General features: G+C 41.9%; 1 protein-coding gene across 9 annotated transcripts in view; it reads left to right on the top strand.

Moving 5' to 3' along the window:
* The window catches only part of CLYBL (citramalyl-CoA lyase), a 282103-nt gene that overhangs the window by 227517 nt on the left and 38387 nt on the right, over window positions 1–16199 (top strand). For 7 of the 9 annotated variants that reach the window (XR_008957608.1, XR_008957607.1, XR_008957606.1 and 4 more), the window contains exon 8: window positions 13280–13399. Coding sequence is in view for 3 of the 9 variants with exons in the window: in XM_026493537.4 (XP_026349322.1) it covers window positions 13280–13375 (96 nt within the window). In the remaining 6 variants the exon portion in view is untranslated. Of the gene's footprint in view, window positions 1–13279; window positions 14499–16199 lie in introns of those variants that run through there. The other 2 variants (XM_026493535.4, XM_026493534.3) reach the window with 2 other exon arrangements.

Below are 16199 nucleotides of genomic sequence, written 5' to 3'. Positions count from 1 at the left end.
TAAAGGTCAAAAACAAGGTCATTACTTGATAAAGCAATATCAATATCAACAATAAATATCACTGAAACATTCTAATTTTACTCATGAGAAAACCATAGAGCAAATTAATAAGTTTACATTAATAAGCAAATCCTCTACTGGAATATAAACTGGGAATTTATATCTTAATAAAGAAAGAGGGGCTTTTTCCCTCATGTAAATCTTTTCATCTAGAGAATTACAAAGAATAATAACCCCCCCTCCAAGTATTGAAAGCAAATTATTTTCATAGGTATCTGATTGCTACTCATACACCTTTCATTTGTGTTTCCAAATGCAGGGCTTTACAAAAGAAATACTGTTTGGGCCAGATGGCCTTCTAGAAGGCTCCCTGAGAGAACTCAGAAGTCTCTCTAGCCAAAAATATTGTTTCCGCTTATTCAAGTGCCAGAAATCCCACTGCCACTCTTTCACGCAGATCAAATAAACCATCTAAAGATTTGGTTGTTGTCTTTGTCGGCTGAAAGGGTTGATTCCACTAATAGACAACAATGTACCCTCCCACACCCATGTATCCCACCACCCACAGCCTTTCCCCCTTTATTTGTAAGCAGGAATACTAAAATCAGAACCGAGTGATTTCTAGTGAAAATGAAAACTGAAGGGACACAACTCTACTTTTGAGATGGTCGGTTATTACAATTCTCCCTTTATTTCCTTGTTCATTTAATATTTTTAGAACTATATGCCATAATTTTGACTTTAAAAAGTTAAATTCGTTAAAAAGCTGAGAGTCTGCCAATGAGGACTTCAAGGTTGATCTGATTAGCAAGAAATTGCAGATTTCTAAACATTTAAAGTAAAGCAGTACAATTCTAGGGCTAATATATCCTATTTGACATAATTGTGGTGGCAAATGGTTCAGCACTAGAGGATAAGAAATTGTAGGTTAAATCTGATGTTTTCTAAAGTTGTTTGCTTCGTCCTTAATTTATAATACATTCTTAGGGATATTTTAATCAAAGTATTTCTGTTCTGATTTATATTCTTAGGATTGTTTTTTCTTTTGCTCAATTTCAATTAAAAATATCTTCCTTTTAGTTGGATAAAATCTCAGAAATCTTCCAGTTAAATCCTTTCAGTTTACAGCTTAAGACACTGAGACTCAAGAAGGGTTTAGAAGTTACCTGTGGTCACTCACAGCCAAGGTGGTGATAGAGCCCCTACCGCATTCAGGGCTAACTTTGTAAATAAAGATATGAACAGTTAGCATAAATGTTTCACTTGGATCACAGTGAACCCCACACTAATGACCAAAACTAGATAGAGCTTTAAAACTGCTCAGTCACAAAATGTGAATTTGGTTCAGATTAGTATCTTTTTCTTAGTCATACACATTTTTTTTTCTTGCATGAGCAGAAACTGATGAAGAGGGAAAGAGCACAGAGTTTTATGTGTGCCTTCCCAACCCTCCCTGCTATTATTCCCCACATCGCGCCCTCCTTCTCAATTCTGTCCTGCCCCAGAAAGACTTCTTGGCTCTGATGACTGCAAACCCTGCTCTGTTTTATTAGTCATCATTCGTTCGATCTCTCAGCGTAGATTGGAAATTCTCCGAGCTAGACTGGGAGCCTTTGGCAGAGAGGCCATATCTAGCCCCGAGCTCCGTTTCATCTTGCTCGAAGGACAGGTTCCCCATGTCCTGTGTCTCACTTACACCTGTAGTTGCACAAACACGCCATGGCTTTCAGTCTCTTTCATAGCAAGATCCAAACATGGGCCGTGAAAGGGTGGTTTTACTTTTTGGACATCTTCTCTCTTTTTTCCTCGTAGAGTATTTCTCCCTTTTTGTATGTGTGGGTCTGGTTGTGTGTTTCTCTGTATGGCTTTTACTGTTCTTCCTCGTTTTCCTTTCCATGAGTTTTTACTTGTTTCCTCTTTATCTTCCTTTCCCCCCACGTCATCTCCACACCTCACCACCATCCGTTGCCTTCTCTCATTTAGCCGATTATAAGAAGTTCAGAGCGTTCTTTGAATTTTTTGTTGTACTTATTAAAGAATTTTGTAATTCTTTTTATATTAAAAGCAGGCAAATGGAATTTTTATTTTATTAAAAAATATAAATCAGGAGTTTCTATATTTTTTTTTTTCCATTTTAGGTTAGTGCACCTGAAGGAAAAGAAAGTAGGGAAATTTCTCACCACTACCCTAGAGAGTAAAGAATTCTGTCTACTGAATCATACCTCCCTGCAGCATCTTGGACAGAAATAGGTATACTATATGCATTTAGTAAATACTGTTTGGCTAACTGGTTTCTAAATTTCTGACAGTGCCAAAAAGAAATTACTCGCTCTACTTTTAACAGTTTATAACATATTGACCTTTTGTTACCTTCTAGAATAATTGAAAAAATATTTTCACCAATTATTTTATCATTGTTCATTAGTTACATTTTAATAAATTTTTAAAATTTAAAGTGACTTTGAGCTAATGTTAGTTCATTTAGATGTGTCTTCCAAAGAAAGAATAAGCCGATGGTGTATAAAAGAGAAGATGTTTAACATTATTGCTCTTAGCTGCAAACTGCTTTTAAAATGACTTACATTCTCTGCTTTTTTCATAGGCAATACCAGCTTAAATTTGACATGAAATATTCTAAATTAAATAAAAATGTTTACACATTTAACTCAGTGTTAAAAATATTTTCAAGTAAGATTTCTGGTTTAAAAAAAAACGGAGTGGAAGGTGATAGCTGCAGAACTCTATATAATTCCTAAAAACCAATTATACACTTAACAATGGGCAAATTTTATGGTATGCAAATTATACCTCAGTAAAGCTATTAAAAAAAACAGAAAATTAAGTACAACATCTAATGTGCTAGCAAATGTGGAAACTCCTTTAAATTACAATATGCTTATAAATCCAATTGTCTCACTTCGGTAGGTAGCTTTCTACGTGGCCTACTTTTTCCCAATTCCCTTATCAAAGGATATTTAAAATAAAGATTTGTCTGTCCCTATCTGCTCATTCTGCCTGAATATTTTTCAAAGATAAATCTTGCAGCCTACATTTCGTGGGCTCTGAGAAGAATTTTCAAAACGAAGGCACCTTTGGTCTCCCTATCTGTTTGTGAAGTAAGGATGGCTCTGATCCACTGAGACCCTCCATCTGGGCAAGTAAACAACTCAGGACTAGTCACGTTTAACATAATTGACCCAGACATTCACCTCTGCTCTCCTCCCTACTATCCAGCCACCTCTGTCTTCCCTGCCAAATTCATCTTGCAAGTCTTCCACTGTTTCTTCTGTTCTCCCACTTCCTAAAACTGTTGGTAAAGTCCCCAAATAATCTTACCAGTGGATAACACAAGTGTTTCCATTTTCTGTGCAGAGCTAAAGCTTAAATGATTTCATGCTTCCTTTTTAAAAAGCAAAATGTTAATGAATCCCATTTTACATTCACTCAATTTCCACATCCCAAGGAATTTCCTCCTTTTTATAAATCCATCAGGCCATGTGTCTTTGCTAGTGTCTTTGCTACTTTTCTTTCTCCTGCTCTTTGTTGCTGGAAACGCTGTCCTCTGTTTTACTGCCAGTGTAAGCGATGATCCCGATTTCAGATCACCTGCATTTGATTGCTGTCTCCTCAGCTGATATTCTAAGCTTTTAAATTCTTTTAAATTTATTTGTCTTCAAATACTGATGCTGTGTCAAATTATATATAGCATCTGAATCTAGTTTCTTAAAGGGACAGTTCTATCTATGATTTATAGTTTAGAGGGGGCAGGAAGCTTTAGGCATGAGTTGGCCTCTACTGATTGTATCTTCAAGAATGTTGATGTCCCAGGGCATCTGGGTGGCTCAGTCAGTTAAGCATCTGCCTTCGGTTCAGGTCATGATCCAGGGTCCTAGGATCCAGCCCCACATCGGGCTCCCTGATCAGCTGGGAGCCTGCTTCTCCCTCTGCCTGCCGCTCCCCCGCTTGTGCGCTCACACACGCTCTCTCTCATTCTCTCTCTCTCAAATAAATAAGTCTTTAAAAAAAAATGTTGATACCCCTCAGAACCCTCAAAGCTACTCTGAAATCATAAAATCCTGTTATAATTCAAATACTATGCTTCTCACTGCATCTTTCTATGAGAAATGGAATTAAATCATCTCTGGCTAACACTAGCACTGGCAATAACAGTGATCATGGTGGTGGTGACAGCAGTCAGGTAGAGGTGACAGCACTGGTAGTGATCGTGGCAGCAGTGTCAGGGGACTAGTCACGGTGGTGGTGACAGGAAGGGTAGTGGGGTTAGCAGTTGCAGCTCCCATGGACTGAGAGCCTGTTCTGTGACAGGCCATTGGATACATTATTTTATTTAATTCTCACAACAATTCTGTAAGGGAGGGATTTTCATCCCCATTTTACAGGTGAAGAAACTGAGGCTCAGAAAAATAAAATATTGTTCGCTGTATATCACACACAGCTAGGAAAAAGCAGAGCTTGGATTCAAGGTGTAGCTGACCTCAAAGCCCATATTCCTAACCTCTGCATCAAGGTGCCTTAAATGGGAGAAACCTAGAGAAGCAAGACCCTTTCTATGTATGTATCTGTGTGTACTGTTTGTCTCAGCTGCAACCTACAGAATACCCGTCGGAATGCCCATGCCTATTCCTGTTTGGTGGAAAGTCACAGAGGGGCTGCTTGGACAGGTAATCCTTGGTGTCCTCTTGGGCCACTACTGACTTGGCCAGTGGAACTGCCCTGGACCAGGGCCCTGCCTTTCATATCCCATTCATTGTTCTGTGCTCTGAGTTTTTACAGTCAAAGAGCTACAGGGGAAAAGATGGGAAGGATAAAAAAGGAGCTTCTTCAAGCTTTTTTACCTTCCAGAAATTGGAAAATAAATCTGATAGGTTGCCCAGGATGCAGGATCCCCCACACCCCATACCCTACACCCCTCCTGAGGCCATGTCTGAGGCAGGGGCTGAGGGGCCTTCCCAAACAGTTAAACAGGCTGAGTTGTCACTGCATTCCCCAGTTTGGTACAAAACTAACCCCCATTCAGATAGTCCAACTATTACATTCTTAGGAATCATTTAAAAGGCTTCCCCTTTTAAAGGCCATGGAACGTCATCTGTCAGAATTTCAGTGCTAGTAGTAATGACACATCAGCCCAATGTGAATTGTTGACTGTGTTGAATGGCTTCAGTTGAACTTTTAGAAATTCATGTGGAGCTACATTAGCGTTTGGAACTCTCTGGCCATAGCAGTAATTGGCTATTGAATTTTAATTCAAAATATTATTAAAATACCTATCAAATTATCACAACTTAAGTGTTAAAATAAGAAAAATGTGTTCTCTATTTCCCAGTCTTCAGAAATATTCTTTTACACCCTTTTTTTTTTTAAGATTTTATTTATTTATTTGACAGAGATAGAGACAGCCAGCGAGAGAGGGAACACAAGCAGGGGGAGTGGGAGAAGAAGAAGCAGGCTCATAGCAGAGGAGCCCGATGTGGGGCTCGATCCCATAACTCCGGGATCACGCCCTGAGCCCAAGGCAGACGCTTAACCGCTGTGCCACCCAGGCGCCCCTCTTTTACTCTTAATGGCAATTTTTAAAAATGTTTATCTATAAAGCAGAGGGTTCCTGATACTGAGAAGCATATACAAGGATCAAACATCATCTCCTTTAGTCCTTCTTACAAGTGCTTTAGGTTTTTTGAGGACTTAAAATGTCATTCACATATTTATTATTGATTTTTTTCTCACTGAAAATATCATTCAGTATTTCTGATATAATAATTATAGTAAAATCTGTCAAGTAGAAACTCAGGATGGAAGCATGTTATATTTCTGTTCCCGAATTCAGTTATTAAAATTACATTTTCAGGGTGCCTGGGTGGCTCAGTCAGTTGAGTGTCCAACTCTTGATTTCAGCTCAGGTGGTGATCTCGGGGTCATGAGATGGAGCCCTGCATTGGGCTCCACGCTCAGCACAGAGTCTGCTTGTCCCTCTCCCTCTGCTCCTTCCCTGCCCCCTGTGCTCACACTCTCTCTCTCTGTCTCTCAAATAAATAAATAAAATCTTAAACAATAAAGTGAAATAAAATTACATTTTCACACATTTGCTTATCTGTACCTTACCTATATATCATTTTTTTTCAGCCTCATCCTAAGTAATAATACCTCTGAAATAACAGTTTAGATATGGTAGTTATTTTTTGTAAATCATATCAAAATAAAATTTTTAAATATACAGTATCCTGTAAAATAAATATATATTTAAAAATTTTTTATATTTAAGGGGCGCCTGGGTGGCGCAGTTGTTAAGCATCTGCCTTCGGCTCAGGGCGTGATCCCGGCATTATGGGATCTAGCCCCACATCAGGCTCCTCCGCTATGAGCCTGCTTCTTCCTCTCCCACTCCCCCTGCTTGCGTTCCTCTCTCGCTGGCTCTCTCTCTCTCTCTGTCAAATAAATAAATAAATCTTTAACAAAAATTTATATTTAAATATTTTTCTCTAATGATCTCACATAGCGCTGTTACCCGTCATACCTTGGAGTACACCAAATAGGGGGAAGAGTTTGGGATTTGGGGTGGTAAACCTTAGATTCTAGTCCTATCCTTCCCATAAGTTCCTTTAAAATGTTAACTAAATCTGAACTGCAGTATTTGCGTTTGTAAAACAGAAATTACCATGCCCTACCTCCTGCAAGTGAGAAGATGTCTTTGAAATATTTTGTAAAATCATAAAGTTCTATTAGATGAATCTCTTTTTCTGGCAATGGGTCTTCCTAATAAGATTGCACCTCTCCAATTTTCAGTTTGGATATAAATATTCCAGGCATTACTAAGGTCTGTTGCTGACTAGAGCCTAAGCTGTAGTTGCTGAGGGAATCCATATTTCCTCCTCAGGGGAGAATGAACATTCTTCCCCTACCTTCAGCCTCCTCCCCCTGGTGCCCAGGTCAACCCATCTATGACGGTCCCACTCAGAAGCAAAGCTGGACCAGGCCAAGTCTTAGCCTTCCCATTGTTGGATCCCCAGACCACCCTTAGACAGAGGGAGAATGCCCAGAATAAAGGAAAGGAAACAAGTTGTTCAACCTCTTCCCCTCAGGGTCCTGGAAGGAGCAAGTATTGGGTCCACCAGGGCATATAACAAGAACAGAGGGATTCCAGTGGATTCCTGTCCAACTTTGTCAAGCAAAAGCTAAGTCTTTCCTGCTTAAGGAAAGTTAAGCAGCTAATGAGTAACAGAACCAGCAATCATCCATATTAATATAGGCTGGATCAGGCTCCCTTTCCTTAGATCCTAGAGAATCCCATTCAGCCATAGAAAGATGCAGTATTTCATACTGTGTTCCTTCATTTTGCTTGATCTATTGAATCACTGGTGACCAGAGGCATGGAGGGCTCCTGCAGAACAGAGAAAACCAACCCCACTGGTGTGTCTCTACGTGCCGTTCCCAGTATCCCCCGCCCCTCTCTTGTTCCTTTGGCATCCCTGACCTTCTAAACCGGACTTGAAATGTATCTGTTCCTCAGAGCCCTTCTCTGGCCAAACTACCTCCATTTTCATGGCCCTGTTTCTCTGTAGCTCCTCAGTCCTTATGTACCACAAATGCGACAGACTTGCTTGCACTTAATAACTGTTAAGTCACTTGCATGAGTTAACCTGACCCCAACCCAGCATCACATTTGTTAGGGAAAGTCACTGTGTCCTACTGGAGGTTCAGTGAGTGTTAGCCAACTGATCAGTATTACCAGACCAGGGAAAGATCAAGTGGCACAGAAAGATGCTTGCAGAGGAAGGAGAGGAGATAGGTAAGATAGATAGCATCTTCCCATATCACTCTCTCCTCAGCCAACCAACTCGAGCCCCACAAAAGAGCCAAACTCCACTCCAAACCATGTGAGTACTGGGTTCTGGGGATTCAAAGATACATGAGACATGGCCCCTTCCTCAAGGGTCTCACAGCTTAGTGAGAAAGACAGCAGTGTAAACAAATCATTACAGTGGAGTGTGACAAGGGCTGTAATGGGAGGCTATACAGAGAAAGGAAGAAGAGGGGCACCTGGCTGGCTCAGGCAGTAGAGCACGTGACTTTTTTTTTTTAAGTAAGCTCTATGCCCAATGTAGAGCTTGAGCTCACGACCCCAAAATTAAGAGTCGCATGCTCTACCACCTTTTTCAAGTTTACTTTAAAAAAAAGAAAAGAAAAAAAAAGGAAGGAGAAATTAGCCCTACCAGGGAATTCTAGAAACACTTCATAGACCTGACATCTTCTGACATTTTGAAGGATGAGGAGTTTACAGGACAGACAGGGAAAGGTCCTTGAGAGCAAAGAACAGAGCATACGGGAGAGGTACAGAAGAGTGTGAGTGGGTGTGGGTGTGGGTGGACTGGCAGGAGACAAGGTTGAGAGCAGACGCAGGGTCTCATTTCCTCGTGGGGAGTCCTGGGATCTCTGCTAAGGAGATTGCATTTGATTTTGTAAGTCCAAAGGGAGCCAAAGCCAGGTTTAAGCAAATGGATGATCCTATCCAGTGTTTTAGAAAGATCACAACATGATCCCAGTTAGGAAGGTGCAACTCCGCAGTCAGCATCCCAGCAGTCTCTCAGTGAGACCTCCCACTGAGCTGTGGGTGCCTGGCACCCAAACTAACATCCTTAAAAAGAATGTTATAACCAAATCATGGGGTGACCAAGGGCTATCCTAGGGCCTGTCCAAGGACTCTCCAGGGTGATGGGGTGAAAAATGGGAAAGAAAGAAGAATGAAAGTGTCCATCAGAATACCTCAGTGGAGGGGCGCCTGGGTGGCACAGCGGTTAAAGCGTCTGCCTTCGGCTCAGGGCGTGATCCCGGCGTTGTGGGATCGAGCCCCACATCAGGCTCCTCCGCTATGAGCCTGCTTCTTCCTCTCCCACTCCCCCTGCTTGTGTTCCCTCTCTCGCTGGCTGTCTCTATCTCTGTCAGATAAATAAATAAAATCTTTAAAAAAAAAAAAATACCTCAGTGGAGTATCATCCTCCCCCTTTTTTGAGGAGTAGGGAGGAACAGCTGATTTTGTGAGTAAGGCCCATGCTGGGCCTGCAAGATTTGAGCAAATAGAGGGCACAACAAAGATCCAGAAGAGAAATTTCCTAATGGTCAATGCTGACAAAAGTTTAGGAATTCACTGAGAACTGCTGTGAGGTAAATATTTCACCGAGCATTAGGCTTAGAGTCGTACGAGAGGAATGTCACCCTACAAAAGAAGGACTATGACAGCTCTACTCAAACGTTATCGTTTGTGCCAACAGAGCACCACCATCACTGGAATGCCAGAGAGAACTCCCTGAGCGCTCGGAGACGTTATTTGAAAACTAAAGAGTAGGGAAAGAATTAGATCAATTTGTGTTTCTAGTAAATTATCCTTTTAGTACTCTAGAGAAAAAATTCTCAAGTATTAAGTGCCAGAAATGTAAAATATATGAATATTTCCTCTAAATGTTTCCTGTGGATGATTACTATTGTCATCACCACCACCACCATCATCATGACTTCTGCTATTAAACTGTAAGTCACATTCATTTCTGTGAAGAGCTTCCAGGTCTGGCAGAATTCATGTTATCTCAATGCTTGTCTTACCAACGGGCAATAACTGAGTTGTTAGAAAAACTATAGCCTAAGAGTAATTGTTTTCTTTGCTATACGGATAACACGTATGCTAAGATGGTGTTGCCCTTCACTTCCAGGAGTCTGAAACCCTAAATATGTGTACAGTAAAATATGCCAAAGTGATTGACCAGTGATTTACTACAACAAATAACTCAATAGGTAACAGTTGAATAAGAGCCCACTGCGTACAGAGCTCCATGGCAGCTCTAGCCAGGAATGCATGAGATGCGCTAGGAACACAGTATCATATCCACGTAAACAGTACGAACTGGCAAAAGTGACCCTGAGTGCACAAGAAGGGCACTCATTTCAGACCATCAGATCTCTCTGTGCTCATCACACTGGCCTTTTTTCTAATTCTTGTTGCATTTTATGGCACCTGCTTTTCTTCCCTGTCTCCTCCAGCACACTGCTCCTAGAGGGCAAGGATCAGGTCGGATCCATATCAGACTCAGCCTAATTATTTCTAAGCAGGGGAGCGAAAACACAGAACAGCTCCAACTCGAATGTGCTTTAGAATCCTGAGATGATTCCTGGCCAACCCTCCACCCCCAGCCTTCTGTATCAAACCGTATAGGATGGGGCCCTATATGCATTTTAACAAGCCACGTCCCCTAGTGTCCCCCTCAGATGATTCTGATCCAGTTGGTCAGGAAACCCACTCAGAAAACACTTTTCAATCTAGGGGTGCCTGGGTGGCTCAGTCCGTTAAGTATCCACCTTTGGCTCAGGTCACGATCCCAGGGTCCTGGGATGGAGCCCGGCATCGGGCTCCCTGCTCAGCAGGGATTCTGCTTCTCCCTCTTCCCCTGCCTCTCCCCCAGCTCATGCTCTTTCTCTCTCTCTTTCAAATAAATAAATAAAATCTTTAAAAAGAAAAGAAAAGAAAAAACACTTTTCAATCTATAAGCCTAGTGTATAAGCCTGGAGCACACCCTTTGGATCAGCTAGAGCTGGCTTTTATCCCAGTTCCATACTCAGTAGCTACAGGGCAGGCATGTGTAAGTTTAAGTCCTTTGTGCCCCAGTTCCCTCAGTTATAAAATGAGGATAGGTACAAAACGTTTAACAGAAACAAAATAGAATGGTGGCTGCCAGGGGCTTCCAGAGAGGGGATGGGGAGTAAATTGTTTAATGGGTACAGAGTTTCAGTTCTGGAGGATGAAACATTTCTGGAGATCTGTTGCACAGCAATGCAAATATACTTAACATTACTAAGTGTACATGTCAGAATGGTTAAGGTGATTAATTTTAAGCTATGTGTTTTTGCCACAATTAAAAAGAATTTTTTAAAAGAAATTTTTAGGGTTGCATAATAGTATCTACCTAATAGTGTTGTTACAAGCATTACATGAAATAAAGCATGTCAAGTCTCTGGCGCAGTCCCTGATCTAGCAACTGCTCAAAAAATTATAGCTATTATTGTTGTTGTAGTCCTGGTTGTTAAGGTAGTTAACTGTGAATAAGTTACTATTTAAAGGCATTTTAAACCAAATTATAGTCTGAATCTTCCAGCTGATGGAGGTTCTCTATACTTTTTGAAATGGTATGCCAATTTCTCAGGAAAGCACTGGGCTGTAAAATGGAAACTTATCTCTAATCATTCATTAAGGACTGTTTCAAACCCTCCCCACAAATCCAAGTAACATTTGACAAACTGCATTTTTCTAAATCCTAACCGACAGACCCATTCACATTTCACATGTAGAGCCTTATGTTAAAAACCCCAACCATATTATAGATGTTGAACTTTGTTTTTCAGCTTAGGCTTAATGAAGGAAGCCAAGCAAACTCTGCCACTGTAAAAGAAAGAAATGATCTCCATGAAATATTTTGCATCTTTGATGTGCATGTGGAACCCAAAGCAGATTTGGGAAACATGGCATAAACCCAAGGCCATCATTTTGATTCTCTGTGCATCGTTTTGATTTCATGTGCATCTATTCTAATTTCATCTCTCCAGCCTATTATTTAAACCTTAGCAGGACAGATGTGCTGTTTTACAGGGCCATAATCCACTTGGTGGGCAGATAACCAGGAGGCCTTTGGTCTTCATCATTTACTCCAATAAGAAAACTAGACTATTGCCTTGTAAAACAGCATGAGTCCCCCACCCTGATTTCACATGCTATGCTAACCCACAGAACATCCTTGGAACTTCTAACTGAATTCATAAAATTCATCATGGTCACAGGGATGACCAAAATTCGCTCTAGGCCGAGTGAAATTAGGCAAAAGTCCATCTAGAAATATAAATAGTAAAATAAGAGGGTTGGAAAATGACTTCAGGTATAGGATTTTAGGCCAGCACAGGTGCTCATGTGAATCAGATTTACCATTCTAAGGCCGAGAAGGTTAGGTACCCACTGGAGAAAACTTTAATCCCAGTGCCTTTTAAATCTCTCTTGATTGAAAAATAAATTCCAAAGTCATTGCTAAGGATCCCCTGCCACTTTTTAAAATCTCCATTCTATGTGTAACTCTTGTAATTGTGGGAGATAAGGGTTTTCAGAGAAACCAGGAGACCCATCCCAGAACTTTTGAGTAATGACAACATTGTCTGTCAAGAGATGGTATTTTTGAGATTAGAAATGGGCAGCAGTATATACAGATGGACCATCAGCAAGGATTATGATTGCTCCCATCCACCAGCATCCTTGCCAACGGGTGGAAGGAAAGAGAAGAAGAACTGTGATTGTAAACAGCAAGAAGAAGTGATTAAAAGAATGTAAATAACCAGACATTAGCTTCAGATTCTACGCATACTGCATTCTGTCCAGTTAATTTTTCTTTTTCTGATGCAGTGAAGACACTACCTTGTTACCTTAATATGGGGGTTTCTGATAAAGGCTTGAGGTTCCGATACCCAAGAATTAACTCCAGCTCTAACTTCTCCTAGTCACGCAACCTTAGAAAATCACCTAACTACACTGAGCCTCAGTTTCCTCATCTAGAACAGGACCTAGATCACATGACACATTCAATAGGTATTTGAAAAAGTTTATCCATAAAATGGGGATAAACCAGGAGATCTCAGATTCTTTCCAGACTCACCATTCAACAGACCTGTGACTTCTTTGTTACAGGCTCATGTCCCTTGTCACTCTAGTCCTCTTCTGCACATCTGTGCCAACAGAGGAATCTCTTTTTATTGCGTACAATCCTACCTTCATTTTCTCATCACATGATAGTGTTACCCCTCAATTATATTACAAGAAGGAAGCATTTTGCCATTAACCTGATCATACAGTTATTTTTTCAAACAACAATCAGTTACCAGAGCATATTACTATTTCTAAAGTTCTATGCAATATTTTAAAAACTATGTAAGGAAGTATTTGCATTTTCCTTCCATAGTTGTTTTCTGCTTGATTTCAAGAGTTAAATGAACAGTTTCAAATACCTTCTGTGTGATGCTTTTCCCCTCCATTAAAAAGCTGAAGGGTTTTTTTCTCCCCTCTTTAGGAGGAAAAAAATAAATCTTTCCCCTGTAATTTACTTTGGCTTTCTCAAAAGTTGGGTAGGAAAGCCAATGTAATTCAGGTAGACTCTAAAATGTTCTTGTACAAGTATGCACAGAAAGGAAGCCTATAATTTCTGAACATTCTTTCAGGAAGTTTGTATTCTCTGTTTTCCAGGGAGCCTTTACTTTCCAAGGGAGTATGATCGACATGCCATTACTGAAGCAAGCCCAGAACATTGTTACGCTTGCCACATCCGTCAAGGAAAAATGATCTGTTAAATGAAGCTCTCATCAGGTGGGCTGAACATATACAGTGGGTTTCTTAAAGACAAACCATAATACTCAAGGCAACTTGTTAGTATGCCAGATTGGAACCTTTCTCCCATTTACAGTTCATGTTAATCACAATTTGTGTGTGTGTGTTATCTCACTGGCCAGTTATTCCTCTAAAAATGAACTTCTTCCTTTTTGGTTCCAAGCTTATGACTTTATTGCTCATTAATGTCTTACAGATACGCACTTATGATTTCACGGGGAGGTAAAATAGTGGAGAGAGATGGGCTGGGGGGATGTTAGGTTTTTAATGAAACAGATCTTTCTCGAATATGTATGCTCCCTTCACATTTCTCACGTTAGATGTTTCCCACATTGTTCATTACTCGATGCTGTAAATAATTTAAGGCCAGTCTTAAAAAATAGTCATTAAATGAAGGGGTTATGTTTATTTCACTAGAAATCTGATAAAATGAGAGATGGCATAGAAAAGTTAAGTATCGGATAGCTTCTAAAAATAAATCTTCAAAACTGATTTCTCTTAACCTCCACCTCCCAAAATGAAACATCCATACATTTGAATGGGTAGGTGAGAACTATGAAAGCCCTCATCCTGGGTGAATGCTTTGGGTCAACAGTTAACAGCAATTAAAAAAAAATGTGCAGAAACACAAGACCATCCATTCTCTCCCTTAATTTCCCCATTTAACTGTTTGCCATTGAGGCCACTTCCCCCTGTAAATGTATGGCCGGGACAGGGCCCCCTCAGCAATAAACTTGTAGCCTCTAAGAAGACACAATGCGGCAGAGCTGGTGCATATGGTCCCCTGCGAGATTTGCATCACATTAGAGATGCTGCTGCAGGTCATATGGGCGGTGTGGTTAACGGGCTTAGTAAAGCTGTTTTGAAGAGGTTAACCCAGCTTGTAGGAAGGGTAAATAAACATAACAACCAGCCATTCTTCCCTATTCAGCGTGTGCTCTTATACTGAAGGCTAAAGGGTATTGAAGCTGGGAAGGATCAACTTGTGTTTGCCAGAGGACGCCAATGAAATTTGAAACACCAACAATCAGAGATTTTGTTTCTGCTCCTCATTAAATCATGAGCTTTTGTGTTGAGACTCTGGACGACTGTTCTTTAAGAAATTAACAGAATGGGAAGTTTTAAACTCTACACCAACCTTTTCATGACCTACACAGCAGCAAAGCTGCTACTCTTAGACAAACACCGCGGGGAAGGCTGTTCTGTTTATTTAAATTTGTAAATAGAAAACAGTTGTTTTTTTATTTTCATTTTTCACCCCTCCTACGCCCTTGTTGTTTATTTCCTCCATGGCCCCTACTGTATGGCCCAGCCAGGGGTCTACTCTGCCCCTGCCTCTTCCAGTTCCTACAGGAAGTTGAGAGGGAAGTAGAGTTGAAGGTTATACAAGGAAGGGTGCCATGGAACTCAAGCAGAGTGGGAGAGGCCCACACACCGTCCTGCAACACCCGCCCACCCAGTGCACTGAAGGAAGGGGATGATTCAGTTCTGACAGGCAGGCAGGGAAGGAACTGGATCCAGGCAGGATGGTTCTGAGGAAACACATTCTTGAAACACCAACTAATAATCCCAGACCTGGGATCTGAGTAGACAGCTCTTAAGCAGGGATGGGATGTGCTAAGCTGGGGTCCTGGACTGCGTTGGCTGTGGGTCTCCTCTCCTCTGTGCACCCCTCTCTCTAGCCCCTCATGAGAGCATTGTCACTCTTCACCTTGGTCGTCCTGTGCTGCCCCCAAGTTAGCTGGAAAGGAAGGTAGGAGCTAGCCCCATCCTCACATGGGGCGGCTGGAAGGAGGAGGATGGCATCTCAGCCAATGTGGGAAGACCGGCCTCCCGTCAGACTGGGCTTCAGGCCTGCAGACAGGGGCAGCGGGCAACAGTCACAGGAGAGGCAGCACCCACCACCACCACTGTTGTCGCAGCTGTGTGTCGTAGGCTGGCAGCCAGGTGTGCACTGGGGTGATCCAGGACGGTAGACCTGGTTCAGACCCCTCTGCTCAGAACACACAGACACAGGGGGACTGCTCAGAAGGCAGAAAGCAAAGGGAGGCCTCATCTCATCCTGACCTGTCCCTTACACACACCTCCTCCTCAGGGTGTTAGAACTAGCCTACACAGCGCCTGTCTTACAAGAAAATAAAAGCCTTCCTTCTTTCTTCCCTACAGGCAGCCCCCACTTCAACCCAACTGCCCTTTCCCATTCTTGTGTGTTGGTGCAGTTAACCGGTGGAGGCTTTGACAGGATGAAAGGGCAGGCATCTCTCCACCCCAGTTACACAGGCAGCCCCCAAACCCTAAGGTAGACCTCCTCAGGCCAGGGGCTCACTGAGAGCCAAGCCCTCCCTCTGAGGGAACCTCAGATGCCGGGGTGAAAGCATTGGGACCTCGGGAAAAGCAGTCCACTTAGTAAGGTCTCTGGGTGGTGCTGAGAGCCTGGACTTGGCTAGGACTCCCCACCCCCATGACCAACAGACCCGTGGATTCCTAGATCCCCTACAATGTGGGACTGACTGGTCACCACATCTTTACCTGACACCCAGATGTCGCATTTATGATCTTCCTCGTAACCCTGTGTTCCCAATTATGGTAAAATCATGAGACTAGGACCCACTAGAGCCAAAAATCTGGACCAGTCTGCTCTGGTCCACTCTGAGCAGAAACCCTAAACGAGGGCCCCAGAAGAGGGTTTAGTTAGGGTCAGAGATCCTGGGCTCCAGGATCCAGAATTCCTCCAGCTAGCAATGGACTACAAGAAGAGGAGATCGCAGCCATTTGATTA

Source organism: Ursus arctos, unplaced genomic scaffold, assembly GCF_023065955.2.
Source record: "Ursus arctos isolate Adak ecotype North America unplaced genomic scaffold, UrsArc2.0 scaffold_10, whole genome shotgun sequence".
NCBI lineage: Eukaryota > Metazoa > Chordata > Mammalia > Carnivora > Ursidae > Ursus > Ursus arctos.
This window is presented reverse-complemented; position numbering and strand designations above follow the sequence as displayed.